Source organism: Cyprinodon variegatus, unplaced genomic scaffold (genome assembly GCF_000732505.1).
Source record: "Cyprinodon variegatus isolate N-32 unplaced genomic scaffold, C_variegatus-1.0 Scaffold1111, whole genome shotgun sequence".
NCBI lineage: Eukaryota > Metazoa > Chordata > Actinopteri > Cyprinodontiformes > Cyprinodontidae > Cyprinodon > Cyprinodon variegatus.
The window spans coordinates 140,158-161,402 of record NW_015151564.1 but is presented as its reverse complement, the minus strand read 5'-3'; the positions used below and the strand labels follow the sequence as shown (position 1 = coordinate 161,402).

The following is a 21,245-nucleotide window of genomic DNA, read 5'->3' as shown; positions in this document are numbered from 1 at the left end:
CCTGGGTATTTTGTGGTTTAGCACATTTTTTATGAAAAGATTATTTCAACACTTGATTATATATTGTTGAGAACTAAAAAGACGTTTTATTGTATAAAAATTACTTTGAATGCTTGGTTAAATTGACGAGATATTTCTGTGCAAACTTTGGTTTTCGAAGTGCTTCGAAAAAACATCTATTGTGATTTGGTCCTATTTAAATAACCTAGACCTCTGAATTACAGCTCAGGCACAATGTGTGGTAAAATATATATACATATTTTTATTAGCCCCACATGTAGCAAGAACATTTCTTTCTCATATTCACAAAAAAATAAAATAAAATCTGCACCTCAATGAAGGAAATGAAAAACTTTTACAACAGTGTTTTTCAACCCTGGTCCTTAGAGCACATGGTGCTGCATGTCTTGGATATTTCCTGGCTTTCAAACACCTGATATCAATTGATAGATTATTGGGCTTTATTGAAGCAGAGAGGCATGCAGGGCAGTGTACCTCGAGGATTAAAATTAGAAAATACTGTTCTACAATTATTTATTCTCAGACACATTCTGTTGAAAATGTACTGATATATGTAATTGTAATGTAAAAGTTATTTTTACTCCTCTTCTGAACAAGGGGCAGTTCAGAAATCAGATGAAAGGACATTAAGGTGAAAACAAAACGACATTGTATAACAGAATTAGACTTTATTAGGTAATGACTCTTGGCTCTGTGAATCTGCTGGTCCTTCTTTCTTGTCTTTTCCACCTCTGGACTCTTCACTGACTCAGCGATAAAAATGATTCACCCTGCAGGTCTATTTCAGACCCATTTTTCACAGTTTCAGAGGGAGAGAACTCAAATCACAGTTATCTCTCACAGGGTGCAGCTTTTTGGCTCACTGTCCTTCAGTGAGGACAAATACAGATAAAAGGCTTTAAAATAATGAGATAATTAATTTACCACATGCTCACAAGTGTCTTTATTTTTCACATTTTAAAAATGCAATTATAAGAGTTTGATAGATATAAGCAGTGTTATGTGTTTTAGTTCAAGTTTAGTTTAGTTTTTCTGTTTTTAACTCAACAATTTTGAATATTATGAACAAGAAATAAAGTCACATTTATCATCATTTATCATCTGATCAACTTTTCACAGATTTGAGTCTGAGATGTTTGATGAAGAATGATGAACACTCCCCTGAAACAGTCGGTAACAAACATGAAGCTAAACTTTCAGGATTTTATGGATCAACTGGTTTTCCTTCAAAGAAACATTTAATTTAATCTGACAGTATTGAATCTGTAAAGTGCAGTAAGATTACATGTGTTGTAAATTGGCAGTATAAAAATAAACTGAACTGAAATTGAATTGAGATTATGTTTTCTCTTATTTTTATTTACTGTCTTTTTTATGTAAAATTTTATAATACAGATTTTACATAGTGTTTAATTATTACATGACTTTGCATGTTTTGTCAACGTGTTTAAGGAGCGGTAGCACAGGATCCAAGGATTTGATAATTCCTCTCAATTCTGCTTTTTTTCTAACTTCCTCCATGTATTTCTTTTTCATGTTGTCCAGTTTTTTCTGATACTCTTCCTCCAGTTCTCTTCGAATTGTTTCTTCAATCCCTGTGAGATTATTCGTTTCACTCTCCTTTCTCTGATTTCTCTGTTTGTCTTCCCTGCGTTTCTTCTCCAAAGACTCTCGCTGTTCTTTCTCCATCAGGATTAGTTTTCCTTCCAGTTCTCGTCTTTTTATCTCAAAGGCCCGTTCAGCAACTGGACCTTTTAATCCTGATTGTATATTTTTCTCCACTGTTACCAACTCATTCTTCGTCTTTTTTATTTCTTCCCTCATTTTCTCTTCTTCCTCTCTACATTTCTGCTCTTTCTTTTTTTGCTCATGTTCGTTCTTGATCTTTTTCTTCACGTCCTGCTGTAATGTTCCGTGTCGCAGATTTTCTGTTTTAGCCGTTCCAGGCTTTATTTTCCAGATCTGTTTTTCAGCTGCAAGTTTTCTTTCAAGTTCCTCCACCATTATCTTTATTTCGTGACTTGTTTCATTTGCAATAATCTTCATGTTCTTCTGTATGGCAGCCTCCGCCTCTTGCAGCATCTCATTGGTGAAACACTTTCCTCCATTTTCCTTCACCACTGTGTCAATCTTTCTGATCAGCTCTCTGACCTGAGTACGGTTTTCTACATCCTGATTTTTAAAAACATGGTATCTTCCTCCACAGTCAGCAACCAGCTGCTTGAAAGGATCTCCACATTCCTGTCTAATGTATTCTTCAATGGTGAGGCCATCTTGCTCCAATAACTCTCCTCCAGTTAAAAGAACGATGGTGAACTTTTCTGAATTCTTCCCAAAGATTTTCTTGATCATTTCTAGTGTCTCTTTGTCCTCTGGTGTAAATCTACCGATCCGTATAACCAGCAGGAAGACATGTGGTCCTGGAGCAACAAAATTAACACACCCCATCAACTCATGCTTAATCTCTTCATGGCTCAAACTGTTGTCAAAAAGACCAGGTGTGTCGACAACAAAAACTGAGCGGCCGTCTACTTGAGTCTTTTCCTTCAGGCATTGCTTTGTAACTGAGTTTTGACTTGATTTGGCGTCAAACTCTTTTCTTCCTAAAATGGTGTTTCCTGATGAGCTTTTCCCATTGCCAGTCTTCCCTATCAGAACAATTCTGATATCGTCTGGATTCGGTTCTACGCCTGTGAAAAGAATGACAGGAAATCTAAAAAAGTACAACTTAATAATCTTACTAAAAGTTACATGTCATTTTGTTAAATTAATCTTAATAAATGATAACATATATTNTTTTCTTCCTAAAATGGTGTTTCCTGATGAGCTTTTCCCATTGCCAGTCTTCCCTATCAGAACAATTCTGATATCGTCTGGGTTTGGTTCATCGCCTGTGAAAACAATGACAGGAAATTTAAAGTATGCAGAGAAAGAAAGAAATTGGATAATATGTTCCTACCAAAAAAGTTACAAAACAATCCTTTGGACTTTGTGTTAAAGTCTGAAGACATTTCGCTTCCCATCCAGGAAACTTTTCCAATTTAAATTTCAGAAAAAGCATTTAGTTCAAGGCTTTATAGATTGGACCAAAAACAAAACCTTGTTTTTGTTAGAAACATGCAAACTGAATGTGACAGACGGGTCTCTGAAAGGGGGGTCATTAAAGGGAAAAGTTAAGCTTGGTTATTCTTTCTTAACATAGATGGCTTCCTTCATGCCCTCTTTAAGTTAGGAAGGAATCATAGGAAGCCAAAATGACCTCCATTCCAAAGAGGTGGAGCTGTTTGTCCAGTTCAGTTTGCATGTTTTCTAAACAAAAACCAGGCTTTGTTGGGCTGCTGGATAAAACCTGGAACTCAACGCTATTTCTGACATTTTGGATTGAAAAAGCTTCCTGGATGGGAAAAGAAACATCTTCAAACCTGAAAACAAAGTTCAATTCTTTTTTTGTTTTACTTTTTTGGAATGAATATGACCTCAATGACTGAGAATTTTCACCAGCGATCATATGATCTATTTTCAAGTTATTTTTCTCTTTGCCTATAATCTACAAGGAAATGAACCCATCAGATGATTCTAGACAACTTTAATTTTCACAAATTCATAAATTAAATCTTGATCCATAATTCAATGAAAAGTGTTGATAGTCCTAGCAAAAGACAGTAAATTCCTGCATTAACTTAATATTTATTTTTTGTGAATATTTCTCAAAATCTTTTGCAGAAGAATAAAACATGTTTAGTTCAACCAAATATTAATCTAGTTAATAAATAAACAATGGTCCAAACATACAACTGATAGTACCTCTGTGGTCGCCAAAAACAGGGAAAGAAAAAAACTAAACATATCTCCTCACTCACAGAAAACCACAGTTGTTGCTTCTGTTACTACACTGGGTGCAAATAACATATCAAATGAAATCTGAATTTTAGGTATTTAGTATAATTAATTCAAACTCATCAAAATGACAGGAAATAAAGGTTTAAAATATCTTGTGCTATTTGTAATTAATCTTTGAAATATGTGACTTTTACTCTATGAAGTTAAGGTAAAAATACTGTATATTTTGCTTTTACAGTGTAAATTTTGTTATGTTGCTGTATATCATAAGCATGTGGAATTTAACCAAGGGAGCCATTGTTATCAATGGGAATATATAGTTTTATATAAAAACACAATAATTGTCAAACGACAGAGATTCACTGTTTCCATGATCTTTTTAGAATATTGACTCTTTAATACAATAAAGAGGGAAAAGCTTTGCACCATATTGTCTATAAACTTAATCAGGATATTAACAACTGTAGAAATCATACCTTCTAATGATGACATGAACATTTCCCAGCTTCCGTTAATTTCTCTGTCTTCATCGTCACTGACAGACACCGGAACTTCAGGCTGCTGCTGCTGCTCAGACACTACAGAACAAAAAACACCTTCAGGTGGCGCTGCAGCTGGGGTTTTGTAAGGCACTCGTTCATAACTTACAGCCTACATTACTAGTATGCTGTCACAGCGCAATTCATCAACTTTACTGATAAACAGGTACAGTTGTGGTTTTATTTATTTTTGGTTTAGCCTCCCTAAACTGTGTCATTGCTGTTTAATGGTTGAAAAGAAATGTGGGAGTTGGTGATAACTCCACTGCAACAGGGTCTTTGGTCATGGTGGTCAACAGCTCCTCCAAAATTCTTGGGGTGGCCACTAAATCTAAAAGCCATAAATCAAGGTTTTAGTCTACTCTTGTGGTAAACCTGCCTGTAGAAATCATAAAGACTTGAGTAAACACCGACTCATATCTTGGTTTATTGTATGATTTTTAATATTATGTCGTTGGCTGTGCATAATGGGATGAAATGTTAAACTGATGGTAGTACAATTTACAATGGCGAGTGGGGTGGCCAGTGGGGTGGGCTAGGGCTTTGCACAGGGTGCCCGTGGCAACCCCTGTCTACGACCTTGTGGTGCCAATGATAACATTGGCATGTTATTCTGGGATTTGTGTACTGACAACGGGGTTTCTTTTTGGGACCATCTCACCAGGTGGGACTTTACTGTGCTCTCCCTTGATCTGGGGATGGCACAGGGGAGGGCATAGAGGTCCTGTATCCATGGAGGAAGACTTGTAATAAAGGAGTCTCTCTTCCCCAAAATACCATTTAAAAATAAAAATTTAAACTGCACAGATGATCTCTGAGGGTCTCCTTATATTACCATCTCAATGCAAAAGTATTAATGTCTAAAAGAGGTCAGTATGCAATATAATGTTCAAATATCAAATGTCCTAGGGCAGTGCATTTATTCTAATGTTAAGTAAGAATCTCTTCACTGTCTGTTAAACTGTACTTTTTCAAAAATTATCGATGAGAAACAAAAAACAATCATATTTTTTTGTGATCTTTTACTTAAAACCTGTTCTCCTGAGACTCCCTCAACCCCACTTCCAGGTCGTCAAACAATCGACCCTAACATCCAGTTTGGATTGTGGCCGACGACTGGTTTTTATTTAAAACCCTTCTGTAATTCATTTGAAATTTATTTGATCTATCTTGTAAGTAACTGTTTCCCTTTTTTATTTCGTTGGAGTCGCAAAGTAAAACAGTTGTTGTTGCCCTGCTTAATTTGAGTAAACTGTGCTTAGACAATGATGGTGGTGATGCTACTCACAACGCCGGCCGTGACTTTTGGCAGTGTTGTTCAGCTGTTGAAAATGTCCTGTTCTTTTCATTAATGCTCCTCGGTAATTTAATTGTACAATGCTTACGTCTGTCCTCGTACTTTACAGTTTACCTCAGAATCAGAATAAGACATTCTTTAATAATCCCAGAGGGAAATTACAGTTGAAGCACCAATCCCAGTCAGATCTGATATAACATGAATTAGAGATTTATTTTTCTCTCTAAAAGAGTAAATAGGCTACAGAGGTGGGTAGTAAGTGGTTAATTTTAAACTGTTACATTAACTTGGTAGTAAATGTAACTAGTTTTACAGCATTTTACTTTAACTAGAGTACAAATATGATAAAGTATCACTAATCTTATTTGAGTAAAATGTTTTGCTACTCTGTCCATCGTAAGTAACTTCTCTCATTGAGGTGGTTTCAAACAAAACTAAAGCAGAGACACACCTTGGCTTAATGTATCCCCTATCTGCTGATCCTTTTTTATCATTGTAAATAAATGAATTATCTTGTTATTGTAACAGCTACCTAATATTGCTGATTTGGTTTATGGAGGCGGATAGCGGGACGACCTTGTGATTGTCTTTAAGCTGTTCCAAAGTTTTATGACAGAGTCTTTACTACACCCAGATTTCGAGCATCATCAGTGGTTTCTCACCCTAATGACTAAGGCTGTGTCTTTTAAGCTTTTTTTTTTTTGGTCCTAATATTGTTTTTTAGGTTCAATTTAATTCAGGTTTAGAAAATTTTGAAATATCAAAGCATATATTTCTTCACTGTTTTTAATCAGCACATAAATGTGACCTGGTGACATTGTAATGTAGAGCTGGATGTTGTCTGCATTGTTATGATAAATAATTTAATTGTTAATTATAATCGGAGTCAAGGGGGTCATGTAAATACTGAACAGGAGAGGCCCAAAAAAAGACCCTAAGGAAACACCACATGTAACCTTTGTGGTCTCTGATGCAAAGACCCAGAAAAGTCCCTGTCCATCAGGTAGGATATAAACCAGTCCAATACTGTATCAGAAAGGCTGACCCGGTTCTCCAGGCCCTCTAATAAACTGCACTGATCAGCAGTGTGAATACTGAACTATGGGCCACTAATAGCAGCACTGTGGTTCACAGTCATTTATAGTGATGTCATTGAACACCATGAGAAGAGCTGTCCTTGAACTGTAGTGAGCACAGAAACCTGAATGGGCGCCTTTGAAATGGTTGATTTTCTAATAGTACTACTGATGAATTGGAGATTTAAAATTGGCCTGTAGTTCCTCAGTAACGGATTGTCCAATTGCACAGAAAGAGAATATCATTTTGATTAAAACAATATATTATTTCCTCCTTCTAAAAATATAGAGATACATCTGGTAACAGAAAGAAATGTACAGCTAAACAAGAGTAATTAATCCTCCTAATTGATTGTATAATTATGTGGGTAGTTTTCAAAAGATAATTAAAAAATCTTACCTTCGAACTTTGACATGAAGGGATTCTGCCTGCCTGGTTGTGGTTTCTTGTTCTCCTGGACAGAAAGCTGAATTTGTGGTGGCAGCTGCTGGTGAGAGGCTAGGAGAGCACAAAAATGGTTTTATATCATCTTTGCACTTTTACTTCCAATTATGTGCAGTATAAAAAAAGACATAATAATGAATACATTGCATTAAATGATAACTACATTTTCAAATAAATTTATATTATGTGTCTACCCTGAGATCACCCTATTCTCTAAATCTCTCCAAAGATTTTCTCTCTGATGCAAGTCAGGAGTCAGGCTGGCCTGCTGTTAAACATTATAACCCTTTCAGTCATAAGACTGAAAGACATTAAAGTGAAATCTAATCTACCAGGTATATAAAGGACTTTGAGTCTTGTGAGTGTTTATTTCTGGAAACTACTGTGTCCGCTCAAAGATCAATGGTTCTACTTTATACAGCAAATTGAATTCTCACAGATTGAATGTCATGGCACTTTCAATTTTAAGAGCCTAGAAGCCAAACTTAAGGCAGATGTTATACTCTGACAATCATTCAGGGGCCTGTTGAGTATTTCTGCCCAATTTTATTCCTGCATTGATTATAATATTGATACCTTAAGATTATATAGACAAAGTTATCTGTGTTATTTGTATAAAAATAAAACTTCACATATATATACCGGTAGTATCAATTCAATAAGTTATGTAATTTAGATATTTTGATCACTAGCCACATTTACATAGACATAAATAATAAGAATAAATGGATGATCAGATTAAATATGTGAGTTAGATTATTCTGATGATCAGAATGCAATTGAAATCAAACTGGAAGGGTGGTATTTGCTGGTTAACAGTCCGATCAGGATGCATAAAGGTTTAATAGGATCAAGATTAACTGGGTGAGCATGTGCACCAAACATCAACATAAGGTTTTTCTGCCCTGACATGCTAAATACCCTGACCAGCTCTTCTCAAAATATTATGATTAGCATGTTAATATGTCACATTTTTGTTCGTTCAGACTTTTTATTCCAATTACTAATAAACGTCTGATTATTTTTTGTGTTTTAATGAGAACGCCCCGAATGAGTTCAGTGGGATTGAACTACATGTTTTCAGGTTTATTCTCTCCTTCACTCAACTGCTGTTCTTTTCATTAGAATTTCTATCAAAAAGTCTTTATAGATTAGTTATCCTTGTACCTGTCAGTAAGGTGGTAACCAACCCTTCATTAGGACTTTGCAAATACACAAAATGAGGAATCTAAGGAATAAGGAATCTAATAAGGAAGAGTCTTAGGTTGATGACTGCCTGCATGATGATATCTGACCGGTTTATTTTCTCAGGTTGCACATTACTTTATTCTATCTCTGTTTCTAAAGGCAAACTAAAATATCAGCCTTTTTATATTAATTTGAGAAAGTTTTCAGACCAAATAAACCAAAAATCACAATAGTCTCTTGGACTATTGAACAATTAGACAATGTTTTTATATCATATAGAAGCTCATGCTTCTGTCAGTGAGCCCCAGGGCAGCTGTGGCTACAATGTAGTCTGGCACCATCAGTGTGTGTCAGACAGGGTCAATGACTTGATGAAGTGTTAAGCGCTTTGGTCAAGTCTCCTGACTTGAAAAGCACTGTATAAGTATCAGCCATTTACCACTATCTTTAGGCCTACTAATTGAGAAATCTCACCTTCCCATTTTGACTGTATGATTTTAATGTTGCTTCCTGGTTCTGGCTTCTGGTTGGCCCCAAAGTTAAGCTTGGCTGGTTGCTGCAACTTTAGCTCAGATTCTGCAAAACCAAAAAAGTGTCTTAAGGTGTTACTGCAACAAACTTTTTCCCCCCCTTTGATCACCTAACCCTATTACCCTCAATCCCTTCCCTTAGTGCGGGTATATTTTCATCTTAAATACAGCAGGTAAAATAAGTATTGAAAAGGTCACAATTTTTCTCAGTAACTATATTTCTAGATGTGCTATTGACATGACATTTTCACCAGATGTCGGTATGAATCCACACGTACAAAAAAATCAAACCATAAAACCATGGACAAAATATTGAACACCTGAAGAAAGGGAGGAGCAAAAAGACATGGAAAGCCAAAACACCAGCCAATATCGCTCAGTAATCAGAAAAAAATCCTGCCCATTGTCAGCAAATTAATGTCAGCTGGTTCAGTCCAAAATGACTTCCTATAAAGAGGTGTCTCTGTAAAGCCCAAAAAACATCTCATGATGCATAAAAGTAAAGAGCTTTCTCAAGAGCTTTGCAATGTTTTTATGCCATTGGTTTCAGAAGGATAATTAAACTTCTGAATTTCCCAGTGAGCACAGTTGGGGCAATAATCCTGAAGTGGAAAGAATGCAATTTCACCATAAACTGACCAAGACCAGGTGCTCCTCGTAAGATTTCTGAGACAGGAGTTAAGAACTATCAGAAGAGTTTCTCAAAGACCCAAATACAGTACCACTTGTGGAGAGCCAGACCTGGAATTAGCACTCAACTGCCATGGCCTTTATGCACGCTCACCATGCTAGACTCCAACACGAAGAAAAAGCATGTAAAATCTCATTTAAAGTTTGCTGAACAACATTTAGACAAACCTTTGAAATACAGGGAGAATATAGTCTGGTATATACATCGTATTGGAGGTCAAATGGCACTGCACATCACCTCAAAAACACCATACCAACAGTGAAGTTAGGAGGTGGGAACATCATGGTGTGGGGCTGTTTTTCAGCATATGGTTCTAGCAAACTTCAAATAATTAAAGGAAGGATGAATGGAAAATGTACAGAGACATTCTTGATAAAAACCTGCTGCCATCTTCCAGGATGATGAAGATGAAACGTGGGGGGACATTTCAGCAAGACAATGACCTTCAACACACAGACAAGGAAACTCTCAATGTGTTTCAGAAAAAGAAAATAAAGCTGCTTGAATTGCCCAGCTACCCACATGACTTAAAACAAAAGAAAATCTATAGATAGAACTAAAGATCAGAGTTCATAGGAGATGCCAACGAAACCTTCAAGGTTTGAAGACTGTTTGTGTTGAAAAATGGGCCAAAATCAAACCTGAGCAATCGAAGCAACAAATTTTTACATACAGGAGGCATCTTGAAGCTGTCATTGCCAACAAACTTTATATACAAATAAAGTTTACTTACTTACTTACTTACTTAAAGGCTTTTGTACAAAGTATTAAATACATTTAAGTAATTTTGAACTTTCACCTAATTTTGAACTTCTGGACAAATATGGTTTGACTTCTTTATGTGAGTGAATTGGGAGTTTTTTTAATTAACATTTGATGAAAATGTCTTGCCAATAGCACCTCTAGAAATATATTTACTGGGGAAAAAGGGTGGCATGTTCAACTTATTTTGCCTGCAGTAATATATCTCATATTAAATCATTCTACTCACCCATCCAGATGTCTTACCTTGCAGCATTGACACGATGGCTTTGATGCTTCCGACTGGTTCATTGTTCTCAATACCAGACAGGTGGGTCTGTGATTGCTGGCTATGAACTACAAGAATAAGCATATTTATTTGGAATCAGAACAAATATATCATACAAACTGCGTGAAATGTTCTCATTATACATTTATAATGGTATAAAGTTCTCCTTCCTACTTCCATCTTTAAACAAGCCACTTTGCACCCATGGCATGAAATCATTATGCAGCTATTTTAATTTGTCATGTAACTGTTGTATTTGACTTAATTTTGAAGATAATTTATCTTTAAAATGCTGAAGTATAACAGATGGGGGAAGATAATTCTCTTATTTGGAGGAAACATTGCTGCCAGCTTTGCACCTGCTGAAAGAAACACTAACTGGAGTGGTGCTTATTGCCCCCTGCAGCTGCAGGAGGTTCAGTGCATTAAAGAGGGGGGATATAAACAGCTCCTCACATATAAAAAAAAAAAAACAGAAAATAAAAAGTAAGCAAAGATGCAAGAAGAAAGGAGAAAAAATGACTGGAAGGTGGAAAGTTCGAGTTGGACAGCCGCTTTGGATGTTATCATCCCATTTAATGGCTGTTGGTTGCAACTAGGTTGCAAAAGGAATCGATCTTTTATTGGAGCTGTTCCTGCCTGGAGAGAGACGGCATGGCATTTTGCTGTCAGCCTCAGATGACTTTAACACTCACACCAAACCCCTAGAAGAAGGTGGTGTCTCAGGGCTGCTGGTAAGATAATAATCCTTTCGAAGAACAGTTTTTACCACAAACCGACATTAGGAAGGTTACGCTTTGAGCAAGTTCCAAAAAAATCCCCAAGTTTTAGCATCCTTCCATCCCTAATATGACAGGTAAGCAGAAACTAAATTGAAAGGGATTTTGAGATTTGATAAGAAGAATTTTATTAATTTTTAATATTATATTTCGAATATGCTGCTATTGTGCTGTTATTTCCTGCCTGTTGCTTGCTAATAAAAGGTCATTATACTTCAGCCTACTCATGGTCTACATTTCATTCCTGCCTGTGGTCATCAATCTCTACAATGCCTTCCTCAAGTGATTCAGACACGCCCCCTCCGTAATTGACATTTATTCATTCCTTGCATTGTTTTTGCACGTCACTATCACTTATCTTTGGATTTATAGTTATACATATGCATATATATACATATATATATATTTATATATAGAAGAGTTACATGTGTATATATTTATGTTTATATTATCTTTTGTGGTTTGTTGTATATATATATATATATATATATATATATATATACATACATACATTTATATATAAAAGTTCATTTATCTGGAGCTTGTAACAAAAGTAATTTGTTACAAGTAATCAGATTCTGATTCTCTACCTTCTGAAAGTGTTCTATGGTGTGAACAGCTATATATATGTGGATTCTATTGAATATGATAAGGAGGTGTTTTAATGGGTACCTATAGCCAAAACTTAAACAACATCTGAGGGACCTGTTATGGTCACTATAAACTACCGGCCAATATTCCAACTATTAATGGGTAGCTTGCTTTGGTGAAATCCAGGCAACAGGAAGTTACTAGGCTACTAGGTCGTCCACCTGTCTGTTGAAGAGCATCAGGCCTGGAGATGAAGACAGTGAGATGGTCGGCGAATCCTGTCCCACACCATAACAACCCCTTAGAACCCTTTCTGGAATAAAAATTCTATAGGCTTAGGGATAACGAACAGGGATGGGTTGTATCAGCTGAGGCAAAGACATAGAAGAAGGATCTCAGTAGACCAAGTGTTGATGTTACATGTTTACTTAGTGGAATGTAATAAATTCAAATAGATTTATACCATGAAGCACTTGTGCACATAATTTTATTTGTTTGAAAATAACCTTAATTCTGTAGATAAATTGTTTATATTAAAATCATTGTTCCAATCTTATCTGTCATCCGATAAAATTAAAGACTTCTCCAAAGTAGGCTCCTGGGCTGAATTTCAACTCCCTTCTGTTGTTCAACTTTTTTTTAAGGAGACTTTCAGCGGACGTGGAAAAGTTGGCAATATCTCTTTCTATAACATAAGAGGGGGGAGTGAGAGACTGGTTTTATGGTATTTTGAATTGTTCTCATTCTTGTAAGTATTACTTAAAAGTCCCAATTTTTAATTATCATTATGACCACCTTTGTAAACTAAAGTAATCAAGCATCTTATTTTTATCTTCCATTTACTAGAGCACATCATTTTATTTTTAAAGTCCTTCCACTGGCTCCCCAAATCTCAGAAAATGTATTTTGGCATACATCACTATATGGCTTAAGACCAAAATACATTACGGACTTCTCAGTATATCAACTTAGTATGGAGAACAAACATTTAGTTCTCGTCTTTCTCTAAGGCGGAACATATTCCTAGAAAACTGTAGAAGTGCTAAAACTCTAAGTTGCTTTAAATCAAGGTAAATAGCCTTTTTGCTTGGAGTGGCCTTTTATTGTTCTCTCTTTACATAGAAACATCAGTAGATAAAATGCATAAATAAGAATCAGTTATATATTAACATGAAGCCAATGGAGAGAGACTGATGCTGTAGTAATTCTGCTAGTTCTAATGATTTCTGAAAGAAGGAATTCTGAATGATTGATGAGAAAGATGAGAGTGGTTTAGATAAAGAAACGGACAAAGATATCCTCATTTAAGGATTTGATTTATTTAATCATGAATAAATTTATGTTAATTAAGCAAGATTTGTATAGCTCAATAAGATTTCACTGATAATTCATTTTGTCTCTATTATTCTTCCTATGAAATGAATACTAAAATTTTTTTTCCAGTCTGAATCATCTGACTAAAATCTGCAGCATAGATAAATAATCAGTCTATTTAGCAGTAAAATTATAGTAAAAAGTGAATTCAGAATTGCAAATATGTTGAGACAGAAAATTGTATGAAAATGTTCAACTCACAGTTTGGACGAAGAAAATCTGTGCTTTTGATGCGCTGAAAGAATCTGAGATCATCTTCTAAAAAAAAAAAAAAAAAAAAAAACTGTAAGTCATAATCCAGCTGTGAAAGTAATAAATCCGCATTTTTAATCATTTCTGTAATTTTCACAGAGTAAAATCTTACCATCTTCATCAGCACCACATTCAACATTGTACTGTTCTGGTTCTTCTGTAAGAAAACAGTTTACATTTAATTTTCATCATCAAATTTTTTACTACTAAGGGTAAGGTGCTAGGCAGACCAGTTTTGAGCGAGGGTGTGCAAATTGTTATCACTGTACGCTCAGTTCACAGAAATTACACCATAGATGTTGACCAAAGAATGTGAAATGCAAAGTTTTTTCTGAAAACTGTGGGGACTACCCAAAGTAACACATCCAACCTCCACCGCCTACAGCACAGCCACACTGTTGTTGAGTTAGAAAAACGTGCAAAAGGCTCAAATAACTTTGCGCAAAAATGTTTGCAAGAGAGGAAACATTTTTCTCCTGTATCATTAGAAATTGTTTAATCTAAATCTGAATGGGTACAAGACTTAATATTTAATTAAAAGTAATATGTAATGATTTATTTAATTAATTAATCATGAAAAGATTAGTTTCAATTCCTGCACATGCCTTTATTTCTGATTGAGGAGCTGGAGCATTTATCGTGCATTTATCATTATCGAGGTAAAAGTGCCCATTTTATCGTGATACTGATTTGAAGTCATATCACCCTACGATGAGTGTCTAGGAGTGTCTCAAGACATTTTTTGTCTTAAGACATTCAAGTCATAAGATGGCTTAAGATACTGTTTTATATCCCCTTCTCAAAAACATAGTCAAGCTTTTTTTTATGAATATAGTTTTATGATTATAATGATTTGCCTTCTTATATTTCCTGCAAAATCTTATATAGTGTTATTGAAGTTTTAAATCCTTGCAGGGACTTTCCATTGACTTCCATTCATTTCTAAGCCATTTCTACAGCCTAACCGTGAACCTTATCCTAAACTTAAACATAAACGTAAGAGGTCCTTACTTAACCCTAAACCGTACCTAAATTCAAATAACACCTTAATCCTAATCCTAACACAGTAAGTCCCTACAACATGCTGTTTTCCAGAAAATAGTCACCACAATGTATGAAATACAAGCACACATGCACACACAGGTAGCTTGATCTCAGGTATTTTCAAGAAATAAGACCCATGTCTTTAGACACATCTTGACTTACCAAGACACCTTGAGACACGAGTGTCTTGAGACACATGTTTAGATGTCTTAAGATGTTCTAATTGCTTGGTATGTTTAGGGATGTAACTTTAGAGTTTAAGGAATTACAGTATTCCTTTTGTGCATGTCAAACATTTCTATCTATATCAGTGTATTGTAGAGAAAGATTGATAACTGCATGATTGTCTTCATACTGACAGTGTGTTTCAGAACGTCCTTCCTCTCATATCTAGTTTTTTCGATGATAGAATATTTTATATCTAAGCATATTTTCTATTTTAGTGTCTTTTCTTGTGAAATCCAAAGCCATAAGTTTTGCACACTGTTTGAATGCAAGGTTTGAATCACAAGCCTTACTTTTCATCAGCTAGGATATTTGTGTATGCTACGCCTTGGTTCAACAAGTAGGGTACTTAGCTAGCTGAAGTACAATTCTTTTCATCTAATCCACCTCAATGATTACCAGCATTTCATCTTTATAACCCAATACACTGGTTTGAGCTTTGGACCTGTTATGCCTCCTACATACTTTAATTTCACATATTCCAAAATTCTTGGCAATTCCCCGAAGCATCTGCTGTGTCAGTTGGCAATTCCCCAACTGATCTCTCCAACTTTGCAACCTGGACTGGTTAGCAGTGAAGGACACTTTACAAAATGTATTCTGGTTGTATAACTACAGATAAACCGGTATAGACATACTTGAATACTTTGCTAAGCCGACCCTACTTGGAAATATTAAACAATCATGTTTCAGTCAAGATTTTTTTGCTATTTTCAATATTGCAGAATTTCATCCAGCTTTTCATGCAACAAACCAATGAAAGTTAAATCAGAAACAAATAAAAATGAATGTCAGCTGTAAAGTCTCAAATTGTTCAATATTCACTTTTTGTATTTGCTTTACGGTGTTAATGTGTGTTTACATACCATGGCTTGAAGAATCCAAATATGAATGAGTTTCTTTAATGGGTTCAAGGCTTGGACGACCACAGACAATATGGTCCCCAGCGCTCATTCTCAAAATTTGAGTCAGTTTCAGCAGCAGCTCTTCAGGGTTGTTTTGCAGCCTGACCCAGTTCTCTCCACACATTTTGATGAGATCCTGCAGGGGTCGCTGGTGAGACGGATAATTTGTAGCTGAAGTTTCCCATCCAGGTGTCGAGATCAGTACCAATGAATAGTTAAATGCTTCATCGCTGAAGAGTTCAAGGATCTTATAAAGTCTCTTCTTTTGTTGGTTAGTGATGTTGTGCTGAACGACCAACAGAAACACATGAGGTCCCGGAGCACAGAGACTCACACAATGTTCCACATGTTCTTTAAGTTTGTCTTCAGAGATTATTGGGCAAAGCAGATCCGGAGTGTTTATTACAACTGTTTTTGTTGTCCTAATTGTTCCAGAGACTGTGATGGAGGTGTTTGGTTCTTCCTCTCTGTTGCACTTATTTGTACCCAGTAATAAATTTGTGACTGAACTCTTGTCAGACCAGTTGTTCCCCATCAGAATGAGCCTCATCTCAGACACTGAAAAAAACAAAGGAGAATGTTTCAGACAGTTTAGTCCTAATTGATTTTTTTCCAGGTAGGAAACCATTTAATTCTTAAACCAGAAATACAAAAGATAAGACACATATAATTATATAAGTTGCAACTCCCTCAGTGGAGTTTCTCAAAGGTTTAAAATTATTGTAAAACAGTCAGTCTGACCCAGGTTGTAAACTAATCAGCATGACCAAATTTTAAAAGACCTGCAAAGTCCACTTTGATAAATTCAATACTCAATAAATTCCTTCTCAAACTCTCAGCTTTGGGAGTTTTTTTGTATTTATTTCATAAAAGTGATTACTATGTTTTTGCAGCCATTTGAAAAACAGTTAGACCTATAATATAACACTTATAAACAATTTAGTGAATTAGCCTTTCATCACATTTTGTCAGCTATTAATTGGAAAAAAAATTGTATTTATTAATTATGATGGAATTTGTTCTGAGGACATAGCTGTTCATGATGTGGCAGGGATCTATATTAGTCATCCAGTAAATGTCCAAAGCACTTTTTCATTGAATGCAAGTGACACAATTAATTATTGGATCCCCTCCAAGTCAGGCCATTGGACATCTGCAGAAAGCATTTGTTGCTTTCCATTTTTATTTATTGAGTTTGAAATTTGTTCTTAATTACAATAAAACTAACTTATTATAACTTAATATATTTCATATTTTCAAGAGGCCTCAAAAGATCCTTTTAGTTTGAAACTTTACATATATGAATATATCTGAGCATTTTGATGAATATGTCCTTCATTTTTAAATGCCATGTCAGAATAAATTTTTTTTAAACACGTTTTTAATTGTGTTTTTCATAAATCTGTTGGAAAGCTTGTTGTTGCTGCTGCTTTTGTGGGTTGGATTACAGAAATCGTTGGTATGTCATTGCGTCATCTCTTTGATTATTTAATGTATTTATCTTCTTTGTGATTAGTTTCAAACTGCAAAATGTTGATCCATTCTGGTTGGATGGCCTTTTTGCTGTTTGATGGAGTTACCTTTAAACTTTATTTACTGTTTATTTACTGGGGTATTTATTTGGGATGCTGTGCTGTACTGCAGCTGGACTTAGGAATGGTGAATCATATCACTGGCTAAAACTATATGGTGCTCCTTTATGTCTCTGTTGCTTGAAGTAAACTAAAAAAATCAATTTCATTTAACTCCATCTTCTTGGAAATTGCTTCAAGTACTTTGAAATTAACTGAACTTAATTCACTAAGTGCTTTTACTTCCAGCTAAACTTTTACTTGCAAAACTAAAGGTTTCCAAGGCTGATTCAGAAGCATGTGTTATTTTTATTTTCTATTTTTATTTATAGTTTTAAGTATTTGTTTGTTGTGTGATATTTGATGTTGAAAATATTTAAATATTATTTATTTATTTTCTCATTGGGACTATCTTTAATTAATTCTCTTAATTAGAGTCAAATAAAAAAATGAGATACTTAATGTTTTATGTCACCTTACATTTAGTCGGTATAGATCGCTTTATCTACACTATACTTTATAGCTGTTATGTCTCTTTTTTATTTATTAATTTAAGACAATTTAAATACAATGTTTTCAAAAGTTCAACTCTGCTAATTCAGTGGTTTCTATAGATTAAAGAGTCAGTTTCACTTACAGTGACTTATGATTTCTATACTAGTAGCACATTTGTGTTGCATACAAAAGTGTTTCCATATATTCATTGTGTGCTGTTGGCTTTTACATTTTTTTGGGACTACTTGTTGGAAAAAGTACTTTTTTATTAAATTTACCTTATCAAGAAAGTGAGTATTATATTGTGGATATTTTGCAGGAATTAAGCAAGTATGTAATGGAGCTATGAAAATTAATTTAATGCTATTTGCAACTTTAATGTGTGAAATACAGAGATCTAAAATAAGAGCTATACCAATACCTTAGGAGCAGCTAATAAAAAAGGCCACCTGTAGATTGCTGATAGGATCCAGAAAGGAATTAACCATGAGAAGAAGTGGGGATTGTTCTTTAAAAAACCTGTTGTTTCTTTTTAACCTTGTTTTACATGGAATTCATGCTTGACTCAGTTAAATGTTGACAACCAGTTAATTTTGTTGTCTTTGCAAAGTTTTGTATTTCTGGTATTGTTTAGTAAAACTTCATCACCCCTTTCTCCTCAAAAAAAAAAAAAAATCAATCTCTATGATTTTATTCCCCCTAAAAAACAATAAAGAATAATTCTGCAACCTACTTTTAGGGGGACGGAAGGCAATACCACCTCTGCGAAACAGTCCAGATGTTGTGGCTGCAAAGATAAGGTGAAAAATTAACAACAGTATTAAAAGACAAAGTATTAGATGAAAAGGTGAACAACTGAGGGATAATTGTTGGACTTAGGACTTGATTACAGCGTTAATGTTTTTGGCTTTTATTTAAGAAAAAAAAATCTCTAGAGCCACTTGTAACAGTTTTAGGTTTTATCCCATAATGTCTTTAAACAAGCATCATGAATAGATAAATAATGTCAAAAATACATCTAGACTCTACTTAGGCTTTAATAACACAATCTTAATTATAAAAAGAAAACTTTTTTCGAGCGCAATTAAACATTGGTCCAAAACAAATCTTCATTTAAAGTCCTAAAGCTAGTTGTCTTACAGATTATAATTCAGATATATTGCTTTTATATCAGAGGGCAAAGTTTGGTTCCAAGTAATTGTAAACCAATAAATTTTTCATCTTTTATTACCACCATGGATGAAACCAGTGTTGAGAACAACATGAATTATATAATTATAGTTACAGCATAGGGTGGGTACACACAGTAAGAAATTCTTGCTCGGTAAAAAGTATGATTTAGTGGAAACAAAAGAAACAAGTTTTGAAAAGGTGTTTTTTGAGACAATTAACCTTTTCTAAGTTTGAACAACATAATTGAGAAGAACTGTTATTTGGACATAAAGAAGCATATTATCATTATCATCACTTTATATTATCCTATCATCACAGACAGTGTATTCATTAATTTTTATTAGACTTACAGGATGATGAAGAGTCCATGATGACAATTCATTACAAACAGAGATCAGAAGCTGTTAGCCTAAAAAAAAAAGAACACATGAAGGATTATAGGGAAATTTTTGCTATGGAGAACGATAAAACACATGCAAGGCGAACCCTAGATCAATGTGGTTATCCTATCTGGGCTTTCCAGACCCGAAATTACACCAGTGTCATTCCATTTGTTTATGATATCCGTCTGATTCACCCCAAAGGCACAGATTCTTGCTGTATCAGCTGGTATTGTGTCAGGAGGACAGTCACCAGTTATATATCGGGAAAACAAAGCAGCTACTGGTCAAAACAATGGCCCAGCACAGTGGAGCAACATAATCAGGCCAAGATGGAGCGGTCACTCTTTAGAGAAGAAGATTTTCTCATCCTGTACATGAAGGAATGCTGGTTTGAGAGAGGAGCAAAAGAAGCAATTTATGTGAAGAGAAACAAAGGTGGTGGCCTTAGAGTACAGCTGCCCCACTCTTAAAATGCTATTATTGCAAGCATGCTGAAAACAGATAACTGCATTTAGAGCACTAACAACTGGTTGGCAGGCAGTTGGTCTTCATTTGCATTTGAGCAGCTAGCGGTCAATCTACTGTGCAAAGGTACTTAGAAGGCTTAGAACTTAAAAGGCTGAGTTCACCTGAGTGTAATTTTGAAGACAAATAAAAATTATAACAATAAAAATATTGAACATGTTTTACATATTTTGGGGTTGATTATTGAATTTTCCTTATATTTTACAAAGTTCGCAGCAACAACGATCTAGAAATAAGTCAACATTTCTTAAATTAAGTCTATTTACCCATAATTTGAGTAGGTTAAAAAGATGATCTGCCAATTTAATTAGTATTTTTACTCTTTATATAAGACAATTATATAAAATTGACTTGAAATAAGACAATGCAGTTGTTTGTTCCTATTTTAAATGTCTATTGTCTTGTTCCACTGGAAAAGTGTATCTCCTCAATTGTGGAAAAAAATTTAAGGAAAACAAAGACTTATTTAGATTTCATTTATTTTCATTGTTACATTTAATTTTACATACCTTACATGTGAAGTAGTTGCTGTATTGTTCTTTTCTTCTGCCTGTTGCGTAGCCCTGCTGTGGACTATGTCCTGTTTCTCTGCAGTGAAATGAAATCCTTCCCCTATCAGTGGGACAGGAAGTACGTTAAGCTTAGTCAATGTTTAACTAACAGCTTGTCTCCAATATGAAAGCAAACTATTTTTTTTTATTGAAAACAGGGGAATTAAAAGTAAATGAAAAGAAATCATGAATGAAAGCTGCTCAATAAACCAAAATGAAACAGTCATTGCTCTATCAATCTATTTAACATAAACTCAACTTCGTTTTTTAATACTAAAGATCCACTTACATTCTTTAAAATCCGAAGCGTCCCGGTGTGCTGTGGAATGGAGCCCTTTAATGTTCTCTCCACTCACAAATGTAATTCTCCAGCTATATAACTTGCATTTACATTAACAGCAGAGATGCATCAATCTGATAACTGGATCTGATATTGGTGATTTGATATCAGATATCAGAGATCAAATCTAGCACATTTTATATGGAACTGTTATTTCTTACCTTCTGCTGCTTATTTGTTGAAAGGTAGCGGTAAACTAGCTCTATTGGTGTCTCTAGCTAGGAAAGAAAAAGTTGAGCAGAAAAGCTCTGAGCCAGCTTTTGTGCCAAAAAGAAATGAAAGATAGCACATCCGTTTAGTGACAGTAATAGCTGAATCCCATGGCTATGTCAAGGAAAGAAACAGGAGTTGGGTCTGTAATGCTGACCCAACTCTATCAG

The 21,245-nt window shown here is 34.9% G+C and overlaps 1 protein-coding gene and 1 long non-coding RNA gene across 2 annotated transcripts; both read right to left on the bottom strand.

Moving 5' to 3' along the window:
• Positions 1–858: 858 nt before the first annotated feature.
• LOC107101542 lies at positions 859–20,560 on the bottom strand. The gene is made up of 10 exons (XM_015400492.1): positions 20,484–20,560; positions 19,417–19,475; positions 18,627–18,680; positions 15,789–16,385; positions 10,636–10,725; positions 8,881–8,982; positions 7,174–7,272; positions 4,338–4,439; positions 1,918–2,711; positions 859–888 (listed from the first exon to the last, which is right to left on the bottom strand). Exons 2-10 carry the CDS (start codon positions 19,433–19,435, stop codon positions 859–861), a joined length of 1,887 nt encoding a protein of 628 aa, XP_015255978.1. The 5' UTR covers positions 19,436–19,475; positions 20,484–20,560.
• On the bottom strand, positions 2,818–7,289 carry LOC107101548. The gene is made up of 3 exons (XR_001482086.1): positions 7,174–7,289; positions 4,338–4,439; positions 2,818–2,912 (listed from the first exon to the last, which is right to left on the bottom strand). It is a non-coding gene; the product is annotated as an uncharacterized LOC107101548 (long non-coding RNA).
• Positions 20,561–21,245: the final 685 nt, after the last annotated feature.

What these genes read in the sequence shown, in the direction of transcription:
- LOC107101542 (XM_015400492.1), bottom strand. An exon ending in TGCCTTCCGTCCCCCTAAAA is followed by an intron (nt 16,386 to 18,626) that starts GTAGGTTGCAGA and finishes TGTTTTTTTCAG; the next exon opens with TGTCTGAGATGAGGCTCATT. An exon ending in CTTCATGTCAAAGTTCGAAG is followed by an intron (nt 4,440 to 7,173) that starts GTAAGATTTTTT and finishes TTTGTTCTGTAG; the next exon opens with TGTCTGAGCAGCAGCAGCAG.